At 42.9% G+C, this 21,396-nt stretch overlaps 1 protein-coding gene across 2 annotated transcripts in view; it reads right to left on the bottom strand.

The window, feature by feature from the left end:
* The window catches only part of GALNT18 (polypeptide N-acetylgalactosaminyltransferase 18), a 389,972-nt gene that overhangs the window by 93,216 nt on the left and 275,360 nt on the right, over positions 1 to 21,396 (bottom strand). For both annotated transcript variants that reach the window (XM_029582567.1, XM_029582566.1), the window contains exons 4-6: positions 16,636 to 16,819; positions 8,642 to 8,839; positions 5,840 to 5,954 (exon numbers count right to left, since the gene is read on the bottom strand). In XM_029582567.1, the coding sequence (XP_029438427.1) occupies positions 5,840 to 5,954; positions 8,642 to 8,839; positions 16,636 to 16,819 (497 nt within the window). The remainder of the gene's footprint in view (positions 1 to 5,839; positions 5,955 to 8,641; positions 8,840 to 16,635; positions 16,820 to 21,396) is intronic.

Raw genomic sequence — 21,396 nt, 5'->3', positions numbered from 1 at the left:
TGTCCCTGTGCAAATACCGGCCAGACCAAGTTTGTCTCCCCACATAACAAACAATGGTTCAGTAGTGCCATCAGGATGTTCATTCCAATGATTCGTATGCAAGTACAATTAGAACTTGAGATAATAAATAGCGAATAAAATCATGATCCAAAAGAATATAAGCGTAAATTGATGATCCATGAAGAAATGTGAGAATGTGATCTATACGATGGAGAGGGGAATTTGGGAGGGGAATTTTCCAAGCCACTTATATGCATAAAGTTCAGATCTATGTGCCCAAATGATTATTCTAAAATTGACCCATGTTCAGTGCGTGCAAAACCCAGTTTTACATGTAATTTTATACATTTGGAGGAGAAGAGACTTCAGCAAGCATTTTCAAAGCAGACATGCGTGAAAGTTCAATCTGAACATGACCTAGCAGTCGCCCCAGCGCGTGCAGGTTAACTCACGCAAAGTTACACCTCATCTTCGGAGGGTGTAACTTATGAGGGTTAACTTGCCCGCATCCCGTTTAAAACAAAAAGTGTGTCAGCTAGAACTCCACCTCCTCAGAACGTCTCTCTGAACTTCACGTAAAAGTACGCATAAAACCTGGTTGCATGCATTCCTTTATGCATGCAACCAGGTTTTATGCACGTAAATAGCTTTGAAAAATCCGGGTATCATGCACGTAAATAGCTTTGAAAAATCAACCCCTGAATGTAACACTGGAATAATAGGGAAGCTCCTAATTATAATCACACGTGCTGAGAAAGCCATGTCTTAAAACGACCGTCATGGTAGGGAACACAGGGTAGGATCTGTGTGGAGACATTTTCAAGAAGAAATCTTGCTTCTCCGGAAAATATTTAGGTGCTTTGTTTCCTGGTAAGCAACAAGTGCAGGGTTTCCAAGTCTGGATCGTCATACTTTCTGCTTCTTTTTGCTCCCTCTGGATGACGATACGACAAGGGATAGAGTGGCTAGTTGGAAAGAGGGTATCAGGACCAGCTTTAGTATGAAGGTAAATATATATTTTTGGATCAAGTGTGAAGGTTGACCAGCTCGAACATCTGATTCACAAAGTATTAAATCAATATTCTTATGAGGTAAGAGGAAGCCTAGCTTTTTTATACGTAATCTGAACAAATTGGCCAAGACTGATTTATTGACACTTAATGATATTCAGCTCTTTCTAATATTCAGAAGGTTTGTCAAGCTTTTCTTGAAAAACAGAGATGGCCTTCTGTAATGCTTGCTACCTCTTCTGTTTCATTCCAATATTGTCACAAACCCCAACGTGTGTACATCCCCAACATGTGCACATGGAAAGTAGACTATGTCATAACGATGTAGCAGGGTGGGCAAATATGACAGCCGTCTTCTTCTCCAACAGCTAGAGTCTATCGTCATGCAATGGTGCGCAAAGGACGTCCATGGTGTAAGGCAGCTGCAAGATGCCGATGCCCCTTGAGGCATCAGTGAGACCTTTCTTTCCTACACAAGATCAACTCTCTTTGTACGGCAACTTCTCAATACATAATATTTCTGGATGTGAGGTTTCTATGGCGTTTTAATATCACATGACAAAAACCATGGTGGGATTTGTTAGAAATATGATATCAAAGGCAGCTGGTCTATTTCAAAAGCAGCCTTCAGCATCCTTTTCAAAGGCACTGGAGTAGAGAAATGAAAGGAAACAGCAGCAGCAGGGCGCAGCGCACTTTTCCTACAACCTTCAGAAAGGAGATAAAAATGAACAGCAGACTTACTGATGCACAGTGCTCCGAACGTGGACTGAAATGAATGCGGGCTCTGCGCAGAGAGAAGACTGCATAGGATGTTAAATTCTGACTTGCATACAAAGAGCTCCGGTATGAAATGTTTTCATACCAATGTTCAGGGAATCGCAAACCTAATTTACAGATCTATGGGGTTTGGGTTTTTTTTTTAGTTTATGTGCAGGTGCACTGTGGATGCAGCTCAGGAAATTACAAAGATGTGCTGTGGGGGGGACCTAATGAAATTATTTTATGAAAAGCGTGCCCGACCGAGTGAAGCAAAGCTGGCAAAAGCCTCTTGGTAATAAAATTGGTAGTACATCACCGTGCAGGAGTGAGGAGAGGAGGAAAAAAAAAAAGAGAAAAATTAGTATGTGGACAATAGTATGGCAGCCGCCGACGCTGTACGTCGACATCTAGCTATACAGTTTTCCTTCCTATTATGAAAAGGTTCCTTATAAATCCCGGGGCGCAGACCTCATCAGAGATCCAGGAAACGCACTCCGATATTACAAAGGAGCAATCAAGAAAACAGATTCTCGCAAGAAGCAGTGCGTAAGGCCCTTCAGCGGATGATGATCTGAGACTTGCTGAGAGTTTAGTGCCTCAAATGCCAGTCCCAAATCATTTCCAGGGACTGGTTCCTTGAATATCATTTTCAGGAAAGAAATGCCATTTTCTTCCATATTTATTTATTTATCTAGCTAGCCATTTTATACACCGTCGTTGCAAGTGAAGACCCCAACGGTTTACATCATGACATAAATATTCCAGGTAATAATTACATTCACTTGATGTGTTCATATTTCATTCGTTTTAGGCGAAAGACACAGACTGAGGCGGCCGGGTGCAAGAGGGATATAAAAGGATGGGGTAGCAGGGGAGAGGGAGCAGTTGTAACGGAAGGTGTTGGAGGGATGTACAGAAGGGGGTTGAGAGAAGACGTTTCTGATACATTTATTCGGGGTGGCTTGGAAAGAAAGAGGGGATGAGTTCCTAAGTTAGGTTCATACTGAGTTTGTCCACGTAGGAGCAAGGAATGATTTCGGCTGTCTCCCAACCAAGGCAGCATTTCGCCTGGGTAGCCTGCTTCATGGGGAATTTATTTACTGTCCGGACAACCCCGCCGCGGCCTGGATCGAACGCGCGCCCACCCGCCCGCCGGCTCCCGCCGCCGCCTGGATGAACGGGCGCCCACCCGCCCGCCGGCTCCCGCCGCCTGGATGAACAGGCGCCCACCCGCCTGCCGGCTCCCGCCGCCGCCTGGATCGAACGCGCGCCCGCCGGTTCCCGCCAGTAAGTTTACTTTTTTTTTTACACTTTATTCCCTTTTGTTTTAATTTTCGCCCTGCGCCTTGCTTCGGGAGGGGGGGGGAACCATCCACTTCCTGGTACCTGTCATTTCAAATGTCAGTAGAAATGACAGGTACCAGCGCACCCAGGATACTGTACAGGCGCTGTATTAAGCACCTATACAGTAAAATTGGTTGCGCGGGCCTAACGCTTGCCTAACGCTTCGCAGACGCGGCTTGCATTTGCAAGCAATTTACATAGAGTATCGAGCGGTATGTGAAGAGAACTGTGCGTGCGGGGGAACGAGGGTGCGCCCGGCACTGCCGCACTCTTTCTAACGCGGCCTTACAGTATCGACCTGAAAGTGAGCAGAAGCTGACACAGCCTCTGCATGGCACAAAGTTAAAAGCAGCAGAGGGCAGATGTACAACCACAAAAGTTCACAAAGCTGTGCAGGTCAGCGAGAAGTTGTTTTATTCAAAGCTCCAAACAGACAAGAGTTCAAGCAAGATACAGTCCACCCCCCCCCCCCCCCCCCGACATGGGACCATATTTCAGGAGAGCCAAAATAGGTGCCAGCAGAGGGAGGGTCCCTAATATGTGATAACATCGGAGTCACTAAGAGGTGACTTGTCCGCCTCCTCACCAGTGTCAGCACGCCACGTTTTGGGGGTTTTTTAACTGCATTTCGGATAGCTTAGGGGGTGGGATCATGGGCCCAGTGGCCCGAATTTGAAAACCACTCAGGAGGGAAGGGGGGGGGGGGGGGGGCCCTGGACATAGGTCTGGGCTTGGGGTTTGTTTGATTTTTTTAAACATCTGTTGGCGCTTATTTTGAAACGTAACTGGCAATATTCAAAAAATAGCTGTCTAGGTTTAACGTTGTCTGACTAAAGGTAGCCGGAAAACTTTACTCCAGGATATTCAGCAGGTTGTTTACCTTACTGAATACCCCTGACAACTTCTCCAGCCAATTTCAGCAGGATAAGTTATCTGTTTTATCCCTTTTTTTTTTTTTAAACTGGCCTCTAAGAATTTATTGATTAAATAATTGTTGGAAATGAACTGGTGTGCCACTTTTTTCATATGATCTCACATATTGTGTGTGCGCTGGTATTCAGCTTTGATAAGTTGTTCTCTGTTTGACATCCTAGTAATAGCAATGCTGCATTCTCAGCGTGCAGTAAAATCCTGGTATCATCTGGGTTGTGCCAAGCATTGCATGGGAAAACACCGCACTAGAGAGTTAATAAACTCCTGACATATCTGCACGTTACAGTCATATCCTTTGTTCTGATATAACTCAGAGGCAGCTCATCCCCCCGCCCAGGCTCGGCAGTGTGAATGAAGTCGCCTAGCTCTGTACGCTGCAGTTTAGATGAAAATATTTTAGGCAGGTCAGGACCAGTTTCCCTGGTGACAGAATAAGCCTCCAAAAATTAAAGAGCTGGGTTAAGTTTTAAATCTATGATCCTGCAAGCCAAAGTTTCAGTAGCAGCCTTGAACAATTTCTAAACTGATTAACATTAATGGTGTGGTATTCTGTACTTAAACATCAAAGAAACACAACAGCTTCAGAAGGAGAAAATGCCAGGCTCTGACTTCAAAGGAACATAATTCCTATGGTTGGTTAAGACAGACACACCCCCTCCTGTGGTTCCCACTGCTCTAGAGGGGCACTTCTTAGCAAATCTGCAGATCCATCACCACGACAAACGGATCACGTCTACAATTTCGCATCAGTCATGCAGTAGCAGTCTAGTGCTAAACAAAACATACAATTAACCAAGCGCGGTACCTGGTGGACGGCTGAAACCTCTGAAATTGGATTTTTATACGAAATATAAAATTGGGTATTGGGAAACACCATTTTACCCCGCCAACCGCACGCAGAAATACCGCTGAGAAAAATCTTTAAATCTAAAGCATGGTTCATTACTGTTGAGATATTTATGAGACAAGAATGAAGCAGATATAGCAAAAAAAAATGTCGAGGAACGCATAAAGTAAGGCGTTAGACAATGCACACAAATTACTTCCTTTTTCATAGTAAATGTTAAGACCAGAGAAATAAAAAGGGGAGGGCTAAACCACAGATAGTTGTTCTGTTTCTGGCCTCCCAGGTGACCATCTTCAATAGGCTGCCATCTCCCAACTTAAAGTTATTCATACTGAAACATTGGTTTTTTTGAAACATCACCACTGCAGAGCTCTACACACAACCTCGGGTACATCGGGGCATTCTCCTTCCTTTCACATAATTCTTCTTTGTTAACGGGCACGAGGTGCAAGTCTGCACTATTTCTACTTACATTTGAATTTCCTCCCATTTTATTCCCAAGGATGATTGGATGGGTAATTGCAAGTCTATAGTACAATGTCAGTCCATGCATACAATGGGTTTTGTCCCATTGTATGCATGGACTTACAACTTCTGAAAAGCAGTGAAGCGTCACTATGTGAAATAGCACAAAAGCAGGAAGTCATGTGGTACACTGCCCTTTCTGCTTGAGACCGAAGCCCTCAACGCTCCTTGTTCGGGTGCCTTACAGAGGTTCGAGCACATCACCTTCGCAACATGCGTGCCTTGGGTCTCGTTGACTGCAGTGCAATGGCCGTGACTCCAGCCTAGCCCTGCATGGCGAGTTGGTCAGCCTCAGCATTAGGATAGTTATGGTGGTGGTGGCGGTGGTGGTTCTGCGTCAAACACCCCAGGCAAGGCACACCCTAGAGGTTCTTCTAAGCAATGTCGAGCGCCAATTGCGTTTTCATCGCGTTCTTACCCGAACTCCAAGCTCCACGTTTTCTCCTCCGTAGACCTCCATGCCTTCGTCTAGCAAGCCGATCTCTTCAAAGTACTGCCGGTCTATTATGAAGCACCCAATCAAGGCGGGACTTCTGCAAGAAGCACAAAAACATAATGGTAGGTAATGGCAAAAGAAGATCTGAAGTATTTTGTTTCTAAAGTAAAATCATTCGCAGGAGAGAATCAAGTCCTTGTTAGTTATTTTACGTTTAACTTCTGGATTGACTGGTTCAGCTGACTTTCTCCCCAAACCAAACCTCCAACCTGTCTGGTACCCCGGAAGAAATGTATCTGAGCTTGGTGTTCCCCCCTCCCTTTTTACTGGCGTCCTCCGCGTTTCCAGGTGCGGCTCACCCTTTGCAGGGGCTTCCTTGGAACATCTTCCAGCTCCTTTGCCCCTCCTTCCCTGAGGCCTATTTTCAAGGACTCCCCTTGGGTGGAGTCAGAGGCCAGTCCAACCCCCCCCCCCCCAACACTCAGCTCAGGGACTCCCAATGCCTGCTTTCAGGATTTCTTCTCTTTTTTTTTAATCTACTCAGGTTTATTTGGTCTGCTTTACTCCTGGGCTAGTTCTGTCCCTTCCTTCTTGCTTATGTGCTCCGACGTGGGGGTACGAACACTGCATCATACCCTCATTTTAACAATTCTTCGATCATATGATACAGGTTGTTATTCTGTATTCTTTCGGTAGACCAAGGGAGGATAAGCTCCTTTCATGTCTAAGGTGACGTGAATTATAGGGCAGTCACTAGAAACGATACACAAACTGCTTTACACTATTCTTTAATACTCTTTTACTAGCTTAAAATAGAACGGTCTCTGGTAGTTCTGCAATAGGGAACGGCAAGATGTTAATTAAAGAGGACAAAATGGTTATAAGAGTGCAGGATAAAACATTGTAATTTTCTTTTTCTCTAGAGGAGAACGATTCAGGTAAATTTAGACACATTCCTTTGATGCAATCATGCAAAATGCTTAATCATGAACTTTCACATTCTGACTACCTAATACCTTACAAGATGTTAATTTGAAGTGGCAAGATTTCAGTGTCCCAAGCAAAGAACAATTCTATTATAAGCAACTGCTACACGACTTGCTCTCATGTGCTCAGGAACCCATTCACTGAAAGCTCTTCTCTCTCTGCCTCATCTAGATTTACTGTTTCATACTTCTCGCACAATCACAGTGCTTCAGAAAAGGGGGGAATTTCTAATGTATGGGGGGCCCTGCATCTCTGCCCTAGTTTGGGACGCCCTTGTGCTTCAGTAATTGAAGGTCAAACCTCTGGCGCACTGCTGCAGGCAACCCCCGGGAAAACCCACAAGGAATGGTCAAAACATAAAAAAAAAAAAAAAAAAAAAGAACGTGGAACAAGCAGCCAGATTTATCTCATTCTTCAGTAGTTTCCTATATTTCTGGTGCCACCAAAGCTTGCATTGTCAAGGTTTTGAGGAAAGAGATAATGGGAAAAAAAAATACTGAATTATAGAAGTCCTAACTTTCACAAAGTACGTATTTATTTATTTGTTCTGATTTATATTCCGCTTTTTGCCACTTCAAAGTCGATTACGCTCAGGTACTGCAGCAGGTCTAAAGTTATCCAGCTAGCTTAGGGTCTAATTCACTAAGGCTTTTCTCCCGTTCTGGGCCTATGGGGAAAAGGTTTAGTAAATCAGGCCCTTCGCCGTTTAGAGTTTTAAAGATCAGCTAAGTTAGCCAGATAACATAACTCCTCTTTGAACAGCTCCTGGAATGCCTCACTTTTAATCCGGCTAATTATATCTAGCCGGACCCAAGCAGCTCTGTATTACATTTAGGCGGATAAATTGAGAGTTATCCAGCTAAATGGCGTTGCTCCACATCCCTACCAGACCAGTGGAAATGAACGGGATGTACCCGATAGGAGGAAGCTGAAATAGCTTAATGGATGCATTTTGAATGCGTGTTATCGTTTTATGATAATCTAACATTTTTATTTTTAAGGACTGAATGGATCACACACATGCTCCGGTGCTTCTCTGCTGGTGGAGCAAGCTGCTCTTTCCATTATAAGTGACTTTCTGTAAGCCCAGGAGGCAGGCGTAACTTCTTCGATAAAGGTTAGGAGGAGGATTTAAGTAGGGCTGGGGGGTGGGTTAGAGAGGGGAAGGGAGGGGAAGGTGAGGGGAGGCGGAAGGAAAGTTCCCTCCGAGGCTGCTTCGATTTCAGAGCGGCCTCGGAGGGAACGGAGGCAGGTTGCTCGGCTCGGTGCGCGCAGGTTGCACAATTGTGCACCCCCTGCACGCATCGACCCTGGATTTTATAACATGTGCAGAACTTATGTCAAATACGACTGACAGAAGAGGGGCCAAGCAAGTAAGCAATAGGAGCCATTTCCAAAGTGCCTGCCGAGGTGCAATATCTACAGGTATAAACTTGGTACCTAATGTTCCAAGGGAATCTATTGCACACAGTTTCCCTTTGAAAATTCCTCACCGGTGCAAAGCAGGCTTTGCCCCTGCTTCTCCTGCAAGCAGAGTTTTGCACACCTAGATTTGAAAATACAGTCTACCCTTGTTGTTGTCCCACCCCTGCCCTCCCCTGGGACCACCTTGCCTCAATGGAACTCCACCAAAGCATGGTAACCTGTGCTCTCCTGAACGCAGATTACCAACTACCTTAATTGCCACGGGTCCTTTTATTTCCAGCAGACGCCGATTCACCAAATGACACAGTGCATATTTTATTGCAGAGCGCTTTGTGGCCACTTGGGAACAAACCAACAACAGCTTCCTGTTACCTTATGGGTGCGGTAGAGTTTTCCATCCTCCACCATGACTTGGGGGGATTCAGGTACCGACACCAGAGCTCCCAGTCAAAGCCCTGCGCAGAAAGCGGGTACTCCTCTATCTCAAAGTTATCGTACTTGATGTTATCAAACGACGGCGAAATGACACATTTTCTGTCTTCCTTTATCCTCATGAGCACCGGCTCAGCCCTGAAAGATAAAAAGTATTATTAATGTTATTTCAGAAAAGAGAAAGGAAACAGCGCAAGAAAAGAAAAAAAAAATAAAACTTCTGCCAAAAAAAAAAGGGCTGGGGGACTTTCATAGAGAAGCTATTTATTAAAGCATTATAAACACCCCCCACACAAACAATGCTTTGGTCCCCAAAAACAGAAACGTCAGCACGTCTATCTGATGAGGGTTTTATTTTAGGAAACACAATTTAATTTTTTTCCGTGCTTTGCATTAATAACTTGTTGCGCTATAAATTACTGTGCCCCAGCTGCCTGTATTCTACTTTTCTCTAAATGCAAATTGGATGCAGCAACGTGGCTCTTGAGTTAGTCCGTTTAAAACGCAAGGTCGGCAAGCAAGTGGCAGGCGATCCCTTTCTTGCAGGGACGAGCAGTTGCATTGCTCTTCCACGCTAGCCACTTAGGGGTGCAATGCGGTAACTGCATTAGTGCATAGCCGGTGGGTCTCTCTGTCACTCACGGGCTTTACACCAAATTTTCAAAGAGAAATTATGCACATAATTTTGCTTTGACAATTGCCCAGGAAAACCACCCATACATGTTTACATCCGCTAATCTGTACAGGCAGTTTCCCTCCCCCCCCCACCTCGAGAAAAATTACAGACAAGACTTTTGCAAATTCAAAAGTTGCCAACCCCGCCCCCCAGTGAGGCGTAAAAGTATTTGCAAAAGTATGTATAGGGTGGGCAATTTTTAAAAGCCCATTTCCATGGATAAAGCACCTGCAGACATTCAATGTATTTAATTCAAACAGATGCATGTAAAATTAGTCAAAAGAAAATCAGTAAAGCAATTAGTTAGAAATGATAGCATTATGTAGCTAAATGCACTTTTACCTAAATGTATGCAGAGGGGAAGAGCATTAGGAATACAGAATGCTTATCACTCCATCTTAATATCCAGAAATAGTTTTCTAATAAATCCATTTTTCAACAATAGCTAACAGACATTGAGTTAAATGCATAACTTTGGGCAGCGGCGTTTTGATAAGCCCACTGGCATATTATGATGAATATTTTGTGTGCAGCAATAATATTACTACTTAATCACTGCAAAAACTGCCATTAGCATCTAGAAAGGCCAGTGCAGGCAAGGCATTTCTTCTGACTGCTTATTCAAATGAATTCAGTAAAGTTCCCTCCATATTGTAGGCATGAATACAAAAGGAGAGACTTAGCAACCGTTTTGGAAGAAGGAGCCGTAGGGTTCAGAGATGAGCCTGGAATGGGTGAAAGCCCTGCCAGCCCGGATCAAATCAAAGTTTGGCTCCACAGATGCGCGACACAAGTTCACTCAGTCAGAGGGCCGTGATGAACTCAGGGGGGTGAAATGGGAGCTCTTTTCTGTGCATGAAAGGGCACTTTACTGGCAGGAATCAGGGTTTTGATTACTGCCCGCCCGCATTGTAAAGAGGTGTTCCTGGAGGTAGAGAGAGGCTAGGGAATGGAACAACGTGTGTAGCTTTGCTAGAAAAGAAAATTATCTGCAAAGAAAACTAAGAAAATATCTCAAATAAAACAGGTGTGGAAAAGTTTTGAGGGGTGATAATCAAAACAAAAGTGCACGCATAATTTTGCTCTGATTATTGGTGCAAACTCTGCAGACAGAAAGTACTCATGGCCAGCTATGTGTAATTTGAGGCATATCTATGTTTATCTGTTTTCCTGGTTATTTGTTTCTGGTAAGTTTATATGCAAAATAAAGAGTTTGAACTTTTTAAAAAAAAGGACTCATGGAGTTTTGCACCAGCATGAGTATTTATTTATTTTATTCATTTACTGAAAAGCACTTGTGTCCTGCATTATTTTAACATCCAAGCGGGTACCTAATAATCATAAAAATAAAACATAAAATACAAGAACAATTAAATAAAATATATATCACATATAGACAGTTTGATTAGCGCCCCCAGATGTCGTTAGTAGTACTATGTTTTGATATCAGATGAATATTTGCACAGTACTTAAAATATAATTGTAAGTCCGTGAATATTCACATGTGATCCATGTCAGAAAGATCCAGATCAGGCAACCACAGAGATTCGAGGCAAGCAGTTTAAGGATCTGTGTTTATCTGGAAATGTGACAAACGATCTGAATTGTTTTCTGAGACAATTCACGGCCTGGCTCACCTCTGATTTACCAAAGTCTCTGGCCCTCATGCTTTGGATGAACTTCATCATTATTAATACGAAAGAACACCTTGCTAACAACTGAGCAAAATGGAGTGTCACTCAGACCATACCAAACTGATGTTTGCAGATGGCTGCCATCACCACCACACCCCCATCCCCCTATCCTGCAAATACTGCAAGTCAATAAGTGCTGGGATTGGGGGATTTTTTTTTTCTGCTTTATATGAAACCTCGGTTGTTAGCAAGGTGGAGTGCTGAAAACCACAAAGCAGAATGCCTCCACCAAACAGCTCAGTATCATGAGGCACTCATTCCCGCTCATCAACTCGCTACAGAGTCTCTAAAAAAACCCAAACCAAAAAACATGCACATGCATAATCCGATATCTCTTCTATATGTAGAAACATTTAGGGAAAAGGTGCCTCAATTGATGTAGTAGAGAAGGGGCCTAGCAGCTGGCATGATATAAAAACGCTTCACAGGATATGAAATGAGGGCATATCTGAAAGTCTGACGGGCTGATAAACCTCCCTTGGGCCACCTCATGTCCCAGCTCACGTGGTGCAGACGTTGCATCATTCAGAGGTGGCATGACGATGTGTGGGTCACGGCATTACAAAATGCGCAGTTACTGAAGTTTTACCGTTTCTACGTACTACGTATTTTATAGGTTTCTTTTAGTATTTAAATTAGGTTTTGATGCTTTTGACCTGTCAGTTCCCTCTTGTTCTTTTCAACTTCCAAGCTCAATCAGAATCAGGGTTGGGTGTCTGGAACCAGGAGCTTTCATTTACCTCTACCTGGGGTGGGGGGGGGGGGGGAGATTTCCCCCTGTTTTATGGCTCCTCTTGATTTCCTTTAGTCCAGTCATTCCGGCGAGAGCCCCTCAGCCGGGGACCCATACACGAGGGCTCCTTCCAGAACCCTGCAGCACTGGGCCTTGAGTTTGGCCAATAAGTGTCACCACTGTATAGTGACAATGATTTTGTCACCACACCCCCCCCCCCCCCCCCCCCCCCCCCGCGGGCCTTCACAGCCATCCCAGCCCAGGAAACAAAAGATCTGCACTGGGAATCAAACCCAGGTACATAAAATTATCCCAGCATATGAGTGAGTTCTAGAACCCTGTGAACATCACGACTGTAACGAGCTGCTTGTAATCGTTCAGTTGCTTCACTTGGTGAGTCGGGGTGGACAGCGGTGATGGCAGTATCACACCATATGTTGAACAGGATAATTACTAATGGGCTTGTAACACACTTCAGCAAATCCGTCCCCCATTCCAAGTCAGAAAATGACACTGTGCTAGAAGCAGGGAGAAGGGAAGGCAACAATTTCTGCTCTATGCTGCAGCGCACATCTATTTCTTTATCTTATTTATGTACCTGCAAAGGACAAGGACAGATTAATGGCCCTTTTATTAAAGAGCTTGGCCGTAGGCACCAAAATCCTTTTCAAAACAGTTTTTACAACAATCTGGTAGGTATCTGTTACATACAGATAGCCCATTAACTAGTACTAATTTCTGTGGTTACTGTAGTTACTAGTGGAGTAGTAGAATCGTACCCAAGTGGCCTACAATCATGAGTAGCATTAAGGGACTTTCATAAATTTACAGGGATGTTCTTAGAAACCAGCCTCCCTGGTTTCTTAATCGTAAGCCCCACAGCACAAAGTCAATATTTTTTTTTAGATAGTTTTCAATGCATTTAATAGATCTCATTCAGAACTCTGCAGGAATAATTCTTACCATTCTACAAAAATTACTTCAAAGCAAGATTGTCAAATATGAAAATAGTTCCCAGTGGACTCCAGCGCTTCCTTCTCTACCCAAAGCCAGAGACAATGGGACCTGCATAAAATCCTACTCTGAAGCAATTTTTATTGAATCGGAAGAATTATACCTGACGGAATTGTGATGGAGACTTGTTAAATGGGCTGAAAATTTTCCAAGCACTACTGAACCGTATTTATCTCGTTATGCCACAAATGATCTGGTTTTATCTGAGTCAAGCTGTGGAGGGTCTAGATTACTCTGATTTGACCTGAATATGGCTCAGATTTATCTGAAATGATTCACGTTCATGCCTGGCTCATCACTGCTTCAACAAAATCTCAACACCGCCCCCTCCCCCCCTCCTGCCATGGTTTGGAAGGGATTGATATACAATGAGGTAAATTTTCAAAGATTTGGTTGGACACCATGTGGCTAAAATTAGGGAACTGAAAGGATAAAATGGTTGAAGCCTCTTGGGTATACTTGGTCAGGAAGGAAAATTATGCATGTACATTGAAGTTTAAAAAATGAAAAGGCATAGTCAACTTGAATTTCTTATTGTATACTCTCGTTGGAAGAGACTCAGGGGGTAATTTTATAAAAGCTTTCCTAAATTAGGCAGCAAATGCACACAAAAGCTACACCAATAATCGAAAGCAAACTTGCACTCATAATTCTGCTTTGAAATTTATCCCACCTGCGTAGGCAGGAACACCACTGGCGTCGTGTTTGATCTGCTGATGACCTCAGACTTTACAAAACTCTGTTGGAAACTTTTAGGTGCTAGATTGATGATGCTGAGAACCTATTTTTTCCATCACGACTTCAAGCTGTCAGTAATAACCATAAAGAACTATTTAAGATTGCTCATAACTTGATAATCCATTGTTATGGGCCTGTTTCTGATCGAACACATGCTATTAACTGTGAGCAATTTATGCCTGTTTTATCATTCAAAGTGGCTACCGTTTCTGAAGCTTTTTCTTCTGCCCTTAGTTGGTTTTGTAACCTTTTGAAGCAATTTATTTATTTATTTATTTATTTTTAGATTTTTATATACCGGTGTTCCTGTATTAAAATACTGATCACATCGGTTTACAATGAAACATAACAATTACGCCAAGAGGCGGTACATATAACAAGGTTATAGAACTTGGAGAACAGGTTGAATACAATTGAAATCAGGTGGTCACCTTTGGAGGTGGTCTCACAGACTGAGGTCTCTAATGCGGTTCATCTTTAAATCCAGTCTTTTGTCCTTTGAATCCATGCAATGAAACTATTTTAAAGGCTGTTAAAGATACCACTGTGACCTCCTTGACATCTTTAATCAATCTTTCTTTGAATGAGGGCTGTACTCCGTGTACACTTAAACTTCCTTGAGACCTCTGTTAAAGAAACCACATCAGTCCCTCTGACCTAGCAAACTACAGGCCTATCTCTTCATTTCCTTTTGTTTCTAAATGTATGTGATTCAGTATGTTGAAATGACCTTCAGACTTTCTTGATGACCATTCAGTTTTAAACCATTTACAATTTGGGTTTAGAAAATCCATCAGCACCGAAGTTCTACTACTCTCTCTCCTGTCGATTCAATTAGAAGAGGCCCTTATCAAAGAAATAATTATATGCTGGTTACACTGGATATTTCTTCAGGGTTTGACACCATTAACCACCGGATTTTGTTGTATCGACAGAAAGCATGGAATCTCTGGGACTGTTTTAGACTGCTTTTGATCCTATTTATCTAATCGAAGACAGCAAGCAAGGATTGGTTTAAATTATTCCACTTGGAATCCACTGAATATGCCAGTGAATCACAAAGCTCAGCCTTGTCTGCATTATTATATGACATCTATTTGGCTTCAATCTGCAGATTACTGGCTGGGCTCTGTAAGGGATAATGGTTATACACCAACGATAAACAATTCTACATTCAGGTAGACTCCTTGCGGAAGAATACCTAACCACTGGTGTCTTGTGTTTCTACTATTAGACAATGGCTTACCTATAACAAGCTAACCTTAAACCTGTCTAAGATGGAAATTATAGTATTGCATCACCCCTCAGTCTATGCTAATTGATAACCCTAGAGTTTATGTATTAGCTTCTGCAAAGAGTTTAGGGATGTTGACAGATTCTGGTCTTTCCTTTAATACTCAAATTAAATCTGTTGTTAGGGCTCATTTCTATAAGTTATATGTGTTATGAAGCTTGAAACCTTTACTCTCCTCTGCCGAGTTTCGTGCTGCTGTTCAGGTTTTAATTTTGCTATTTTTGGATTACTATAATTCCTTGTACATTAGACTTCCAGTTTTAGCTTTAACAGCTCTCCAGATGTTGTAAAACTCTGTGGTAAGTCTTATTTCCAGTTGTTCTATAATCTCTCCAGTTCTGAAAAACCTCCATTGGCTGCCAGTTACCTCGAGTGTCACTTATATGATCTTAATTTTAGACCAAAAACTACTGTCATTGGACTCTTTGTCATGGGATATTGCTCTCCTTCATCTTTATAATCCATCTCGAGCCTTGCGGTCCCTCTCAGAGAGGACTGCTAGAGGACCCATCAGTCCATCAGGCTTGATTTGCAGAAATGAGGGAATGAGCCTTTTTTGTTTTGAATCTGCTGGTTGTTAGTTTCATGGAGTGCCCCCTTATTTTAGTATTATTTGAAAGGGTAAATAAGCATCCTTTATTTAACCAGTCCATTCCACTTGTGATTTTATAAACTTCCACCATGTCCCCTCTTAGCCGTCTCTTTTCCAAGCTGAAGACCCCTGTCCTGCATAGCCTCTCATCATAGGAGAAATGTTCCATCTCCTTTGTCATTTTTGTGACCTTCTCATCTTCCTCTGCATCTTTTCTAGTTCTGCTACGTCTTTCTTGAGGTGGGGTGACCCAAACTGCACACAATACTCAAGGTGCCGTCGCACTATGTCTCAATGCAGAGGTAATATATTTTATATTTTGTTCTCTTTTCAGATCATTCCTAACATTCTATTTGCTTTATTGACTGCTGCTACGCACTGAGCCGAGGATTCCAATATAGTGCCCCTAAGAACTCCAAGGTCCTTTTCCCAGGTAGTGACTCCCAATACATAACTCAGCATTGTGTACCTGTAGCTGGGATTATTTTTCCCTATGTGCATCACTTTGCAATCTTCTACATTAAATTTTATCTGTCCTGTAGTTGCCCAGGCTCCAAGATAATTTTATGTCATCTGTAAATTTAATCACCTTACTTGATGTTCCCTTTTCCAGATCATTTATGAATATGTTAAACAGCACAGGTCCCAGTACTTATCTCTGTGGTATTGCACTAACAACATTTCTCCATTTGGAAAACTTATCATTCAATCCTACCCTCTGCTTCTGGCCTTTTAAACAGTTACCAATCCACAGCAGAATGCTGCCTCCTATCCCATGACTTTGTAATTTCCTGAGGAGTCTCTCATGGGGGAAATTGTCAAATGCCTTCTGAAAATCCAAATATACTTTGAGATCCATATTCAATCACTGCCTAGACAGCAAAGTTAGCTGGATAAATTTCAATTGTTTATCCAACCACACTATTAAATATAGCGGGCTAACACTGAGTATTGAAGTTAGCTGGATAAAAGACAGCTAACTCAACTCCTCCCAGTTACACCCCCAGAATGGCCCTAACTTAGTGAGCTAAATTCTAGCCGGCTAAGTGCCCAAATCTTCATTTAGCTGGATAACTGGGTTACCTGACTAAATGCTTTTGAATATGGACCTCTATATATTTATTCTCATCGAAATGTGCTCCACTTCAGATATTACAGAGGGATCAAGAGAATTTCATAGTCCAGAAACGTACCATCCCACACTGAATTCCACATGGGCATCAAAGAGGGCAACCACTGGTGCAGTGGCAACTCTCCAGCCACTAACCCGGGAACGGATCAGCCCCTCCTGTTTGTCATGACGGACCACCTTAATGAAGCCAGGCTTGCGCATGTTCACATCATCCACGTATCCCTTTAGCTTCTCTTTGAGTTCCTCTGTTAGAAAGGAAATGAGGAAATATTAAGAACATTAAACATGATATAAACAGTATAAGAAAACCATCAACTAATTGCTCCTATAGGTTCCTACTCAGCAACGACTGTGTTTATGGGAAATATATCTACAGAACAGTATTCTAACCATAGTTCTATCTTCTGTACCAAATGATTGTTGGAAAATTGTTGGTTTGCTATCATGGGACAGATGTAGTAAATATTTATTCTCATGTATGCTTTTAGTGTGCACACTTTACGTTGATTTTAAAAGTGCATGTATACTTTATACCCTGTACTTTTGTGTACGCGGCTGAAGAGGGTAAAATAGTGTAAGTTGTGTTTGTGCACTGTATTCCTCCCTTAATCTAAGCATGCCCTTGGCAACACTGCCTTGGAATCTGGCTAAAACTATGCACACTGTACGATCCATGCATATTTTTAGCCAGCAAGATGAGGGCAGTCTTCAGAGAGAGCAATATAGGTGTGTCAATCCATTTTGACATAGCTAGATTATTTTGAAAATGTACCCTCCCTGTGGGGAAAACCTTCAGCAAATATGGCACACAGTGCCACTCACAGACTCTCGACACAACTGCCAGTATTACCTAGAAAATCAAACATGCCAGCTCCATCCTCACTGAATTATTTGTGATTTATTTTAATATTGCTAACCATAAATAATTCATAAGGTGCTCTTGCTGAAATCTTTTCATGATATCCTATTTTCTTAAGTGCCTATAATAAAGGCCTCTACTTTGCAATGACAGTTGGTAGGTAGAATACTCAGCAAAGTGTATGTGTTTCTGGACAAAATTATAAAATGTGGTACACTTCTTAGTGAACAATAATTATATATTTATACATGCGTACGTGTGTGTGTGTGCGCGTGCGCAATGTCAAATCCCATTAGATCTCTCTGTTACAGCAGTGGTGGACAAGGCTGTATAGATTCCAGTGGCCAAATCTTTTCGACATCTGCAACTCCAAAATATGTCCTTCTCCTCTGAGTTACCAGCATTGTGGAATGAATTGCCATTAAAATTGAGAGAGGAAAGAGATCTATTGAAATTTCACAAACAATTGAAAACCTGATTGATAATGGATATTGTGCAATGTTGATATGTTAAGATGGTGGGCATTATTTTATTGTATTTTTATTTTTGTTTTTATTTCATGTTATTTTACTCTTTGGTTTTATTTGTGATATTTTGAACTTGTTAAATGTTTATATGATTTCAGATTGTACATCACTTAGATGGATTTTAATAGTTAAGAGATTCATAAATTATTTTAAATAAATATTCACATTCATTCAATGTTAAATGTTCCTTTCAGGCATGCAATCCTCATAGTCTCAAATACTTTCACAGACGTCAACGGGATTTTTTTCACCACAATAGCATGTCTGTAACTGAGCTGAATCTCTGTATTTTTGACCCAATCCTGAATTTGCCAGTGGCAGGCTCTAACAAGTCTAGGTTTGTTTACACAGAGGAAACCCTTTCATTTTGTAGCCATCTTCAGTGGTTTCAATGCTTTTCACCCAATAACATAAAAATAACAGGGGGTCACAACTGACCATCAACACTCATAGCTTCTGATATTTGCCCAAATAGCTGTTGTTGAAAAACAGATACTCACCTGCTATGCGGTGCATTATCAAAAAATATTCTCATGGACTTAATAAAGATATTTAAAGCAAGCAGGAAGAGGAGATCATTTATAAGTTCCATCATCAGGTTTCTTTCTGCCTCCCCTCCCCAAAAAACATTCATCTACCGAGGTACCTAGCTTTAATTCGCTACCTCAAGGCCTCTACCCTATATATATTTACTTGGAGTAGGCTTAAGTCCAGTCTGACTCCCTCTTGCTTGCTTACGTACCAAGATGTATTTTTTTTCTTTTCTTTTCCTTCCATGGACATTCATGCATTCTGTGAAATGCTGTCCCTTCATGGAGCGGCCAGTTGTGAATGCAGAATAAAGGTTGCGTAGATAGGAAAAAGTGTGCATGTAGGGGTTTACATAAAGGGTACATGGAGATCTTAAATGTCAACCTCTACTGAAATTGGAACAAACCATTTGCCAAGTTGACAAACCAGTGGAACACCCAACCACAGTTGATCTAGAGAGTGCTAACATATTTGTAAAGGAGAAATTTTGGAACAGTGGACTAGTTCTGCGTCTGCATATTCACAGAAACTAAAGGCTTAACTATAATAATGATTGCAGAGTACTATAAGAATTGGATCTGATGCATTTAAAACTACGTTGGAAGACGGATTATTCCCCAGCATGCCCTTGGCAACACTGCCTTGGAATCTGGCTACAACAGTAGTACAAAAGAGAAAAATGCGGCTGAATTATTTATGCTTTGCAATATGCTACGTTATCCCTTTCCTCTAACAGATGAATTTCTTTCACTGTTGAGAAGCTTCTGCCATTTTCTCTGGGAAGAAAGCCAAGGAAAGAAACACATTAAAGATGGATCAGGAGCTGGCTTGGTGGCAGATGCTGTGCACCCTCACGTAGAAGGCCACCGGTTCAATCCCGTTCACAGCCTCCAGGGGGGGGAGGGGGTCATGGTCGCTGCTTAAGGATGACACCTGCTGGACAGATTCAGGGCTCATGATTGTAGGATTCTGGAGGGAGGCCTGGTGCATGGCCCCCCAACCCGAGACTGTCACTGCCATGACCAGAGTAGGGGTAGTAGGAGGGGGGTGGAATATAAAAATAGGGAGAAAGACCTCCAGGTAGGTGCAATGGTTCTGAATGAGATGGAAGTATAAAGGAGCAGGAGGAAGCTGCTGGGTGAAAATAGATTGGATCAGGGCTGACCTGCTGGTTCGGTGCCAGAACTGTTACCTGCTACGAAGGAGACCCGGGTTTGATTCTCTGGCCAGGATTCTGCTCATTGGGTCAGCTGGAGAATGTTGCTGGGGAGGGGTGAGGGGTCTTAGCTATCACAAAATGGTGACGCATGGTGGTCAGACTTAGGATGAAGATGTACCAGGTTCCGGAAGGAGCCATGGTCTGCGGCCCCTGCTCAAGGTCTGTCACTGGAATAGCTGGGCTGGTTGCAAATGAAGACCGATGGTGCCTTGGCCCAGTTCAGATTAAGCAGGAAGCCCAACCAACCTGGAGGAAACCAAGGGGCCAAAAAGAGAGACTACATTAATTATTTCTTCCATACCAAAGCCGATTCCTTTTCAGAGGGGGCAGGGAGCACTTAAGGTCACCAGGTAGAATTTAGCCAGCGCTCTTACGCATATTTTCAGCCTCAATGCAGCGTAATGACAACGGTAAGCACCAAATGATGGCAGAAAGCCATACGCCATCCCACCCACCCCTCTCCCGATTAATCCTGTGTCGTCGTCCCCCCCCAAATTGTTGCTGACATTTCCTGTGCCGTTTCAAACGACAGCACCAGTCCTAACATTTAAACCCCTTTGAAAATATACCCTCCCCTCTTTTAATGCAGGGCCATATTGGGTTCTCCTCTGAAGCTGTTTCATCCCAACAGCCGCCCTGCCCCCATTAAAGGATCCTACTGGAAGATAAACTCGTGTTCTTTCCCTGGCGCTTAATTCTGATTCTGCAGCGCTCTACCCCCCTCACGAGAGCTCTTAAAAGGCCCGGTAATGCCAACCACTTGTTGTTCCCTCCTCCAAGCTGTGTTTTCTTTTGAACATCACGTTTATGCGCCGTGAGTTTGCTTTCCTGAATTTTCTTTCCGACGAGGAGCAATGCGTATCCTGGCTCCGGGATGCGCGGCGGCACCGCGAGGCTAATGAAAGTTTAGCTGGAGGCTGCCGGAGCTGCTGCGGCAAACTCAAGAGCCGAGAAGGCACAAGAAAAAAAAAAAAAAAAAAGGCTGGCCTTCAGAGGTTAAGCCTTTCCAGCCGTGATTTCTATTAGCAAAGCAGGGCACAGCACAGCTACATATTTTGATTGCTGTGCGGCAGAACTAAAGATTGAAATGCAAAATATACTCTTGTGCAAGGATTTTACTCTACATTGATTTAATAAGCATACCGAAGTAGCAGCTAGGCTGTATTGATTTTTTTTTTTTACAAACACATTCGGACATTACCTTGGTATGAGTGTTCCACCAATTTTACTTTCACTGCTTACACCTGCTCTGAAGCCTTTGCTTGTGCTTTCCCCGTTAATCTGACCTTCCTTCTCCCTTTCCTTTTACCACCTAATCTTACCTGAAGCTGCACTTCTCCTGAGAAACACCCCCCCCCCCCCTCCATTGGTCTTCATGGGAAGTTCCCCCATCTGACACCTGTCGAATTGAAAGCCCCATTTCTCTGAGCCTTGCCCTCATCAACTGCGGTCTGCACTTGTAATACTCCCCATTCCCCTAGGTCAGTGGTTCCCAACCCCTCTCGTGGAAGCACGTCAGGCCAGTCAGACTTCCAGGATTTCCACAATGAGTATGTATGAGGCAGATTTGTACAACCTGGGGGGCTCTTAAGAGATGCAAACCTCTCTCGGGCACATTCAGTATGGATATCCCGAAAACCCGACTGGTTGGGGTGTTCCTTCCTGCAGGAGAGGGTCGGATAAAAA

The sequence above is a fragment of the Rhinatrema bivittatum genome, chromosome 17 (genome assembly GCF_901001135.1).
Source record: "Rhinatrema bivittatum chromosome 17, aRhiBiv1.1, whole genome shotgun sequence".
Taxonomy (NCBI): domain Eukaryota; kingdom Metazoa; phylum Chordata; class Amphibia; order Gymnophiona; family Rhinatrematidae; genus Rhinatrema; species Rhinatrema bivittatum.
The sequence above is the reverse complement of the archived record's forward strand: the minus strand, read 5'-3'. Positions and strand labels throughout refer to the sequence as shown.